The 12299-nt window shown below is 34.9% G+C and overlaps 1 protein-coding gene across 1 annotated transcript in view; it reads right to left on the minus strand.

Annotated features, from left to right (window-relative positions):
• Nucleotides 1–302: 302 nt before the first annotated feature.
• Nucleotides 303–12299, minus strand: part of ADAMTS19 (ADAM metallopeptidase with thrombospondin type 1 motif 19) — a 250761-nt gene continuing 238764 nt past the window's right edge. Inside the window, exons 22-23 of the mRNA XM_061150851.1 lie at nt 3999–4176; nt 303–1651 (exon numbers count right to left, since the gene is read on the minus strand). Of these exons, the coding sequence (XP_061006834.1) occupies nt 1500–1651; nt 3999–4176 (330 nt within the window). The 3' untranslated portion in view covers nt 303–1499. The remainder of the gene's footprint in view (nt 1652–3998; nt 4177–12299) is intronic.

The raw sequence follows: 12299 nt of genomic DNA on the forward strand, positions 1-12299 counted from the left end.
GACATTAAACTCCTGGGTTACAGACAAAGAACTTTATTACTTACAGCAACACCAGTAGCCAGAGAATCAGCATTTCTTGCACCAGTTCCCTGACCCCACTTCCCACAGAATGACATGAAGATGGCCAGGTAGTACCTGCATATTCAGTGAACTGTGTTACAGGAGAGAGACCCCAATTTTAGGGAACTTGAAACTTTCATAATGAGAAATAAGCATGTTTGCCCTTTGCTCCAAAAAAGACACTATCTTTACCTTCCAAGGCTGTTCATTACACAAACATCCTTTAGAAGATACTCCAGAACAAAAGCAGACAGTGCCAAGACATGTGGAAATGTGAGAGACTCATGAAGAACTGCCTCCCAACAGGAAGTTTCACATATTTTATTGAAAAATCTAAGAAATCATGTGAATCATGTACAATATTTTCTCACAAGAAAACCTTAAACTGGTTTTTAAACGTTTCACAGAATTGTAAAACTTTTTTAATTTTTAAAAAGAAAAACACAATGAAACTACCACAGTATTATAAGCTTTTTGTTTTTCCTTGTTCCTAGGGAAAAGGCTGAAAAACAGTAAATCTTCTCATTATGATTTGTGAGGCTAAGTACTATACTCTTATAAATCTGCTAAAAAGATACAAGGAAATGGGTGGATCAACACTTTCTTTGTTCAAAATATTTTAAAAAGCTAAAATATAATGACAACAGGTTAAAATAACACACATTTTTGTGGATGTTACCATTTCTATAACGGATTCTCTACACTATATCAACAGTGCAATGGTGATTCAGTGTAAATCATTACAGTGTCTCATTGTTACAATACTTGTGTTCAAGTACATGTTCATGAACATGATCAAAGTCTCCATTCAGACTTTTCTTTTCCATTATTACAATAAGGTTATAATTACAGTAGAATTCTTCCTATGGATATCTCTAAATCTGAACCCAATGCATAATACATTCTCTAAAAACCTGTTCAACACTATGAGGTTTCTTATGCTTACACATCTCCTGCAGATTACAGAAAATGGGCAAATTCTGCATCAGGATACCAAAGGAAAAAAAAGGATATCTCTCCATATATAACTAAACTATTAGGCTAAATTAGTATATATTCTGGATAACTCAATGGTATTGTCAGGGAGAGAGTAGCACCTTAGAGACAGCCCTAACTTAAAAAAAATTGTTAAAAAAAATTTTTTAAAGTATAAAGATCTTGGTTGGTTTTTGTTTTTCCCTTTTTATTTTTATTCTGGAAACTGGATCCAACTTATTTATATAAAATTATTTATGAAGCCATATAGTATAAATCAAAATGTTTGTAGAACCAAAGCAAACACCATATTGGATGTTTGGCAGGCAAAAAAAAAAAATAAATTAATTAATTTGATTAAATTATATGTAATCTGATAATATTTGGTCTGAAAAACATGCTAGTGTGTGTGTTTATAAATAATGTAATTGCAAAGAGCTGTTAGCCAGCCAGCCTGCTAGAGGTCAACTCCTCTGCTGCAGCTTTTGGGCATAGAAGTCCCTGCACGTCTCGCAGCAGCGCTGATACCACCGCATGTCCTGACAGAGGTTCTTCTCACGTATCACCCGGCAGTACACAGGCCACTGATCTCCCAGGCACTTGAAAGTCAGAGCAGCTGTGGAACAAAACGCAGGGAACTTAATACATGCAGATAAACCAGCTGTCGTGAGTAGAAACAAACAGCAATCATTTAAGCGGGGGGATTTTCTACACCCTTGTTGGCTCACATACATAACCTTCCAGAACATAAAAGACAGACATAAACAAACACGCACACACGCTCTGTGATGAAGGAGCACAGTGAATGAATACTGGTCTTACTCATGAGCTTTTATAGACCATTAAAGATAGATTTCCCAAAGCCAATGAGTGTACTGCAAATGGCTTTTAAGTGTCCATTTCATGACTTTTATTTACGCTTCTTTTGGATTTTTAGTTGAGAAGATTAAAAAGAAAAATGAATGTGTTCAATATGTTCACCATTATGAGAATACAAATTAATAAGTGCTATTATGGATGAACTTGCAAAGAAATAGCAAAACAAAAATCTGCTTACACTTATTTCACATTCCTCGTTTCCTAGACAGCAGACATGTCTAGCTGTGATATCTAAGAGTCACAATTTCAGGCATCCTTAAAATCAAGGCTGATTAACAAAAGTGACTAAAATTTACAGCAATGAAGTGTTTGAAACAAGCTCTTGGTATAAAAAATTCAGTGAGGTAGATTCGGCCCCAGTTTTTCCAAAGAAATAGTGTGTTCTGGCATGTATAATAAAAGACAGTCTGCTGCAACTGTTTCTTTTGCCACTATTCTAATATGATTCATTATTGTACATTTAAAAATTGTAGACTTTCCAACCACTGTGCTTCTATGTTTGGGGATGTCCTTCAAGAAAAAATAAACAGAGAAAACGGAGCTTTAATTTAATTCTTCTTTTAATTCATTATTTTCTGCCACATTTTATGTCAAGAAGGACTCCAAATAATTGTTGGAGAAAGGGATTATGTTGCTTTTGAATACAAGGATTTAGCACATCTGCTCTAGGATTGCTTAACTTCTTGTCTTAACTAGTTTTAATTCTACTTGAACTGATTATTTCTTAGAAATGTTAATTATTTGGCTTGAAAAGAGAATTTTTATATTTCTATGAAGAACCAAGCTTTTCCATTTGACTGAATCTTATGCTTGGAGAAGTATCTATGACAATTTAGCTCTGAATTTTGGCAGTATTATTCTGTATGATTTAACTGATCCCCTGTAGATTATACATACAGATGAAAACTGAAGGTGTCCCCTCCTGGTGACCATACGTTTGTTTTCTATAGCTGTAACTCTATTTATGTTTGTAAACAAGTTAATTTGCATCACTTTTTGAGATCCCACATGTAAGTGATATTATATTTGTTTTTCTTTGTCTGACTTACTTCACTCGGTATGCCAAGAGGGAAAGTGGAGGGGGCAGGATACATCGGGAGACTGGGACTGATGTACACACACTACTGTCTATAAAATAGACAACTAACAAGGACCTACTGAGAGCAGAGGGAACTCTAGTGAGTACTCTGTAATGGCCCACATGGGAAGAGAATATAAAAGAGTGGATATATGTATATGCATGACTGGCTCACTTTGCTGTACTGCAGAAACTAACAACATTGGAAATCAACTATAAAAATGCATTTAAAAAAACAACAGATAATTTTAAACAAATGAACCCAGTGACATCCAGGCAGCAGCGCTATTAAAAGCTCCAAACTGCCACAAAAATAAAGGCTAATGCATTCACAAATACTTTTAGGCAAATACAGGATATATTACTTAAAATACATACTCTACTTCTTGATGATGTATTAGACTGACTGACAGTAACTGAGAATATATGTGAAAGCATTTTATAACATAAAACTATGTAAATCAATGCTAGTACTATTCATTTATATTTAATATTATGTCCTTAAAGGTGAGAAAATCAGTACCTTTTGTTCAGTGGTGTAGATCCATGTAACCTGCTCTCCTTGAAAGTGAGTTTTTTTTACTCTTTATCTCTCCTAAGGATAATTTGTACCCAGGATCACAAGGAAGGCTATTAACAATGAAGAGATCCAAGATATACACTACAGCTTCACCTTTCCACCGATATAACCTTAACTGAGGGTTCTGCCATGAGACTGGTCAGAATCAAAAATATGGTTACATCCTCCAGCCCTTTTAAGGCTGATCTTGAGTGATAATGGCATTTGCATCTCCACAGCCTAGCTCTGAAGTGACAGCTCAGAAATGAAAATAGTTTTCATCTGGACTACATGATCATTTGGACTATATAGTTGAACAGATCCAATTTAGTCAGAAGCAAACTAATTAGTATAGATTGATAACTAAGCTTTAAAGTGATACATAAAACAGAAGCCATGATCATTTCTATGTCTGTCAAAATCACTCCCTTTTTTTGATCTGCTTACCCAGCCTGGGTGATGTTATAGTATTTACATTAATCTTCTCATTGCAAGGCTGAAGATGGCATGGTCTGTACGCTGCAGGTTTTTCTGAAGAAAAACATTCATTTCCATGTCTTCCTGTGATCTTATGCATGCATTGAATAACACGAGACTGCATTCCTTTGCCACAGGTAATTGAACACTAGGAGAGATACAAGGTTTTGTCAACTGTTCTTTTTTGCTGTTTCCTTTTTCTGGGCTGTGAGTCACCTTTTCCTTGTATTTGTTAAAATTGAACATGAGCCACAACATCGAGGGTTGATGTAAAACAAGGGTCAGAAACATTGCTGCTCATAAGTTGGACACAATGCAGTTTAGAACACCTAGCTGACCTAAGGCAGAGCTTTGAGTGATGAAGGACACAGGCAATTAAAGAGAAGATGAAGTTATGCAAACTGTTATATGTAGAATGAATAAACAACAAGGTCATACTGTAGAGCATGGGGAACTAGATCCAGTATCCTGTGATAAATCATAATGGAAAAGAATATGAAAGGGAATGTATACATATGTATAATGGAATCACTTTACTGTACACAGAAACTAATACAATAGTATAAATCAACTAAACTTCAGTAACATAAAAATGAAAAAAAAACCATGATCTCAGCATATTCTACTTGAAAACTGGTCAATACTTTGATCGTCATCTTTTAGATATGCAGGCACAAGTTTTATAATGTCTGCTTCCCTTCATATTTTACCAAGTCATTATTAGGATTCCATTTTCTTCGCAAGGATTTTCTGTTCTTCCTCTACTATCATCCTGGGTTACAACTCTTTTTATTTTCATCAGCAGGAGCATTCTACACAAACTCTTGTCACCTCAAGTCTGTCTGCTACTGTTCACTTTGTCTTTAGCCACCAGCCTTCCAGTCAATTACAAATATTAACACAGAATATGTATTCTTCTAAGATTGCTTTATATATACATAATCTCCTTGGAAAAACTTCAATTATTGAGTTGCCTGTTGCCTATGAGATAAAGCCCAATATCCTCAAATGTCCAGGCTGGCATTTATCTACCTCCTCAAATTTAATTTTCTACCTCTCTGCTTTAGGAATCATTTGCTCTATAAAGCACTAATCATGTCCATGCACTTTCTGCTCCCAAAACTAGAACCGTGTTCCTAGAAGGATTCCTTTCCAGATGCCTGGCCACTTTTCAAATCACAATCTCAAATCCACTACCTTCACGAAAGTGTTCCACAATTATCCCAGCTACTCATGCATATTTATGCAACATTTATGGTTTAAGACCATTTACCTATCTATCTGAGGCTATCCCTTAGAATCACTTGGAAAAAAAAATCTTTTTAACTATAGATTTTAAGGCCTAGAATTTCTAAGGCAGGAAACTGATGGAGTCTGGGAATATACATTAAAAAAAAAAAAAGTACCTAGGTCATTTTGCTGCACAGCCTGAGTTTGGAAAACACTGGTCAATAGTATGTATTCTACATTTGATGTAGCCCAGTTTGTATTATTTCTTATCTCTGATAATATCTTTTCATGCATCTAGTGTGTCTCTAGGTAAATTCTTGAAATTAAGCTCATTGTCATATCACTTTCAGTAATAAAACTTACATATCATGTAAAAATAGCTAAGAATAACACAGTAACAATTGTATGTGCATGCCATTTATGCATCTACTTTATAGATAACTGATCTTTCTAAATTTTATTCTATAAATACTTCTACATAAAACCTTCTTTGCATCTGATGAATTCTTAGCTTTATACAAATAGCAGATTAAAGAACAACTTGGATATTACATCCTTCTGAATCTGATTTTTTTTTCTCATTAGCTTCTACAGGACCTAAATGCTTCTAGTTTAGTTTAAGCTTTATTATAATTTAAAAGCTATTATAAGAGGAGTTACTGTTTACCTGGTCCACATCCTTTGGAAGATTCTTAATATTATTCAGTAGATATATGCATACAGACACCATGCTTCTTGGTAATATTTTCAGGAAAACTCAAAATAATTAAACTGAAAACTTTTAAGTGGTTAAGTTTATGTGGAAATATATCATTCTAGTATCTGCTCCTAAAATTTTTGTAGATCTTGAAAGTAATCACAATATTGGAGACATGAAAAGAACAACAGAAGTTTTATAATAGATGAACTCATTTTGATGTAATAGAGAAGGTTCTCAATCATATCAAGAAGTCTAGTAATTAATCATAGACTATTACCAACCCTTTCAACTAATCTTATATTAACTCCAAAGGACAAGTGTAAACCAAAGTAACGTCATTTTTTTCAGGATCACAAAGTAACTATATATACACGATAACATAGAATACACAATTTTAGTAGATAATGGTTGAAGAGTGCCTTCCATAAATTATTTTTTAGGAAATTAAGAGAAAAAAGTTCATTTAATTGAAATGACATCATTTCTGCCTTTGAAACTAATGGAATAAGCTTTATTATGAAATTAGCCTAACAGCTTTAGAATATAATTTTTATTAGAATACTTCAATAATAAAAACATCAAGATTTTGCTAGTAATCATCTTCTTTATAAAATATATATGGTAAAATTTTATTACAAATGTATGAAAAATAAACAGATATATTTGAAATTCCAAAGCATCTTCTAAGCTATTTCTACTTTATTATAGAAGGTACTACTGAATAATTGGATATCTTCTCAAATCACATCACTATGATTAAAGTCAGACAAATATCAAAAGGAAAGTCATTATAATTTTGGCTTGAAATGAAGAGACCAGGGCTCTAATACTGTCTCTAGAATCTAATGTACCTGGGACTTAGTTTTCCTTTTCATTATGTAAGGCACTGTAGTAGATCACAGCTACACTTTCAGGTCTAAATTACTATGAAAGGTAACATTCCAAATAATTTATTATTAAAAGTTACTGCAGTCAGGCAATTTTTAAGCAGTGACACTACATAACAGTAATGACTGCAAATTCATTATCTAATTACTCACTGTACTATCCAACATTGGTATGATAGCAGTCCCACTAAATAATGTCTCAAAATCATATTTTGCTTGAATGTTTCAGAATATTCAATTGTTTATTGGCTTTTCAAATATTTACTGTTCACCCACCATATTCAGGATTCTGTGTAGAAGCTAAAAACAGCAGAAATGATTAATACTATGAAGCTGGTGCTTATTTAGGATCTATTATATGCCAGGCACTGTGTTAGAGGTTACATTTATTTTAATGTCTCATATGAAGCCCATGAGCACTATTATTACTCCTTTTACACAAAGGAGAAAATAGAGGCTCAAATAAGTGAAGCAAAGTGCCCACAGTTTCACAGCTAAGAAGTGGTGGTACTGGAGTTTGAAGTAATATGTACTAAAGTCAAAGATGGGATGTGTAGTACTACTTGATACTAGAAGATTGCCAATATTTCTCTTTATGTTAACAGTTAGAAATATTTCTTTTTTCTCTATCCTGTGGAATAACCTCTTATCCTAATTAGAAGGCCTTTTTTTTTTTTTTTTTAGAGTTGTGTTACTATAACACAGGCTGTGTGGTATGAGATAAACTCTTTTGCCGTAAGGACAATTAAGTAGCATGCTTTACCTTTAGAAAGAGTGATCAATAGAACTTAACATCCAAATCAGAGCACTTAAGAAAGAAGTTGCTGATAACTATTCGTGGACTATGGGCATAAAAAGGGATGGTCCTGGGTAACTTGGGATACACTGTTACACTATCTATAGATGACTTACTGACAGACATTAGTATTAGATGTATGTATTAGATGGTAAATGGACACATGAAATCCCTATTGTAATCCAGTCATTATCTAATACGCTTTTATACATAATATCTTGGTTAATCTTGCTCATAAACCTAATATCCGACCGTTTGCAACCCCACAGGTTGTAGCCCGCCAGGCTCCCCTGTTCATGGGATTCTCCAGGCAAGGCTGCACTGGAGCAGCTTGCATGCCCTCCTCCAGAGGATCTTCCTGACCTTGAAATAGAACCTGCATCTCCTGTGGCTCCTGCACTGCAGGTGGAATCTTCTGCTGCTGAGCGAACGGGGAAGCCCATTTTCATTCACTCAATCAACAGATATTTAGTGAACACTCTATGATGTGTCAAACACTCTTTGGATACCAGGAAATAATAGTAAACAAAACAGACAAAAATTTGTGCCTTCAATCAGTTTACACTCTAATAGTGGGGAGCAAGAAGGTCAAGAATTAAAATACATTGTATATCAAATATTGAAAAGTGCTATAGAAAAATTAAAGCTGGGAAGGAAGACTTGGAAAATTTGGGCTATGGGGTTTAGCAATTCAAATGCGATGATCAGGGAAGGACTAATGGAGAAAGTAACAAAGATATACTCCATGTGAAGGAGAAACAAACCTCAAATACAATCTTCTGTTTCCAAATACAATGTTCCTTCCACTGTGCTTTTACAGATCTTGGATCAATTTCAATGAATTTTTCTTTCCATTTTTCTTCCTTCCTTCTTTCCTTGCTCTTTCCCTCCCTCCCTCCCTTCAATCTTTTTTCTAATACATTTGAAACTTCTTCACATATGTACTAGGTTAAAATATATTAGAGACAAGGCAGCACTCTATACATCCACTGAATGCCAAAATGCTAAAATGTCAAAATCAATTTGCCAGCAACTGGTAAAAAAAAAAGAAAAACACAGGGTGTACCAGATAAGTTGCCATTGATCTTTCTTTTACAAGGAATGTTTCCTGACTAAAGTTATTTAAAAAGAGAGACTTGTACTGTCTGACAAATAGTCTATTCCCCAAACAGTTTTAATATTGCCCTGAAGGACCTTTGAAACTAAGCACCTCATGAATCAATTCCATGAATTAGAAGTCTTTAATTCTAAACAGGAAACACAATCTTGATGTACTAGGTTTACTACAGTAAAAAAGGGAAACAGTAATCTTTAGAACAAACTGAAATAGCAAGGCACAAGAAAAAATGATGCTGGTAATCGCCCTTTTCCACCTAAAGTATCTGAAAACAAAATTTGTATGACTTAATGTATTCATCATTTCAATCTCCCTGAGAAAATGATGACATTTCCTGCACTGGAGCATTATCTTTAGATAAGATCATTATAGATTTCTCTGATCTAGGACATTTAGTGACAATATTTAAGATTGTATTAAATTATATCTACATTAGTTTTCATGTCAAACATTAAATATGACAAAGGAAACTTCCTCAATAATTCAAAGTTGGAACTATTAAAATGATTAGAGAAATAGTTTAACGAATGAGAACCATGAATACAAATGGTAGCAAATTAGCAAGAAGACTATATTCTCTCTGAAAATAAGATCTCTGGAGAAGGGAATGGCTATGCACTTCAGTTTAGTCACTCAATCGTGTCAGACTCTGCGACCCCATGGACTGCAGCACGCCAGGCCTCCCTGTCCATTGTCAACTCCCAGAGTTTATGCAAATTCATGTCCATTGAGTCGATGATGCCATTCAGCCATCTCATCCTCTATCATCCCCTTCTTCTCCTGCTTTCAATCTTTCCCAGCATCAGGGTCTTTTCAAATGAGGCAGTTCTTTGCATCTGGTGGCCAAAGTATTGGAGTTTTAGCTTCAACATCAGTCCTTTCAATGAACACTCAGGACTGATTTCCTTTAGGATGGACTGGTTAGATCTCCTTGCTGTCCAAGGGAATCTCAAGAGTCTTCTCCAACACCATACTTCAAAAGCATCAATTATTTGGCACTCAGCTTTCTTTATAGACCAACCCTCACATCCATACATGACTACTGGAAAAACCATAGCTTTGACTAGATGGACGTTTGTTGGCAAAGTAATGTTTCTGCTTTTTAATATGCTGTCTAGGTTGGTCATAACTTTCCTTCCATAGAGCAAGCGTCTTTTAATTTCATGGCTGCAGTCACCATCTGCAGTGATTTTGGAGCCCAAAAATATAAAGTCTGTCACTGTTTCCACTGTTTCCCCATCTATTTGCCATGAAGTGATGGGACTGGATGCCATGATCTTAGTTTTCTGAACGTTGAATTTTAAGCCAACTTTTTCAGTCTCCTCTTTCATTTTCATCAAGAGGCTCTTTAGTTCTTCAATTTCTCCCATAAGGGTAGTGTCATCTGCATATCTGAGGTTACTGATATTTCTCCTGGCAGTCTTGATTCCAGCTTGTGCTTTATACAGCCCAGAGTGTCTCATGATGTACTCTGCATATAAGTTAAATAAGCAGGGTGACAATATACAGCCTTGACGTACTCCTTTCCCTATTTGGAACCAGTCTCACTCCAGTATCATCGCCTGGAAAATCTGATGCACAGTGGAGGCTGGGAGGCCTACAGTCCCTGGGGTTGCCAAGAATCGGATGTGACTGAGTGACTAACACTTTCACTTAATGTATTATAGACCCTTAAAACTATTTACATTATTTAAAACTTTCTTTTTGTCATTGTTACTCACACAATAAGAGCTAACTAACTTTATTTTACCTAAGAAAATTTCATCTGAATAAATTAACTGAAAAGGAAATATTTGGGGAAGAAGAAGCAATATCCAAGCTGATGGAAGGGTACAGTGGACGCTTACCTAACTCAGATGTTTATCGTATTCCAAAAATGGCCAACAAGAGTCTGGTGATCAAGATGTAAACTCTTGGAAAGTTATACTTACTAAGTTAGATGCTAGCCCTGAATGGGCAGGGTTTGCCGATAAAAGCAGGTTAAGATGCTAGCATGATCTGGCAACTTTGTGGTCTGTGAATAAATGTAAGTAAATGAGGGACATAGAAAAAAACGTAGGAAACAAAACAAACTCAAAAAATTCTTAACAAATTCTCAACTGAGGCATTGTCCTAAAAAAAAAGGGTTGAAATGAACTCTGCATAGCCAGGAAGTCCGTCTCAAGGACCAGCCACAGTGTGGAATTCTTTCTTCCACCAAAGATGCATGAGCTTCCACCACAGCTCAAAAATTGTAGTAAGCTCAAATTTTAGTAAGAGACTGACCATGGACATTTCACTCCTAACAGTATTATTTATAGCATTGATAGTGCTGCTAAGATCTTGGTTTAATACTTGGAAAAATATGTAAACACCTTATACTAGGTGTTTAGGGAAAGGCCATTTATCCTGAGACATTTTATTGATGTTATAATTTCGCTATGCCGAGTGTGCTATAAAATAACTGTGGCCTAATGAAATTTTTTTTCAAGCCTAATCTGATGCACTGAGGATAAATAGCTCTTATACAGCATATTGGTATAAATACATTTTGGTGGATCAAATAAACATATAAGGAATGAGTATACTCTGTTACTAAATTTTTATTATATTATATAGAAATATTCATTTCATGATGGCTTTGAGTATGCTTATCAAGAATATATATCTTTAAAAATAATCTACATATATTGTTCCCCCAAATTTCTATGAATACTACAATGCTTAGAGGCATAAATCCACTAACTACTAGTGAATAAAAGCAAACACGCTCTGTAATACACTGACATGAGTAAAACGTGACTGCACAGGCGCTAATAAATAGGTATCTACAAGTTTATAAAGTGTCAAAATGAGGGACAAAAACAGTGAGCATGATTTTAGGAGGTTCTCAAAGCTTATCCATAGTACCACTTGAATCCACTTTTGTAAAGTGCAAAATTATCTGTCATTGAAAGTTCCTGAATCATGTAGGAATATCCATAAGGGCTCATGATATAATCTATCTGGTATGTATCTGCCAAATTCACCAAAGAACAGTGTCCTTCTGTCTAAGGAGTAACCTACGTGCTTCTGAACAACTTGATTTCACTTAAAAACTCTTTATGAATGGGATATCTATAAATATCTCTTAATTACTCTTCTATATAGAGAAGAGACACTCATTATTTCTACTGATCTCTGATTTTTGCACTGCTTCTGTGCTCCATGGGTTCTAGGATCAAGTAGATATATTCTGCATATGTGACTTTCAGTTACAAAAGATTTCCCTATCTAGTCTTCAGTATTGGGGTCCTATGATAAAATGCCAAACGTTAAAGTTACTGGTTAAATATTAGTTTCCACCTTTCCTTTCAGGACTTCAGACTGGGCACACAGACAATGCTCGGTGCTAGTTTTACTCTGAATATTTAGATAACCTACATTAGGGAACCAATCGGGACACTATGGTGTAAGTAAATTTGTACACTTAGGTTAAATAATCAACTTGTTTGCCTGTTAATCTGTGCATGTTAAACTCTAAAGTTAGTGTAAAACTCTTCAACCTGCTGAGTCCCATAAA

Source organism: Dama dama, chromosome 9 (assembly GCF_033118175.1).
Source record: "Dama dama isolate Ldn47 chromosome 9, ASM3311817v1, whole genome shotgun sequence".
Taxonomy (NCBI): domain Eukaryota; kingdom Metazoa; phylum Chordata; class Mammalia; order Artiodactyla; family Cervidae; genus Dama; species Dama dama.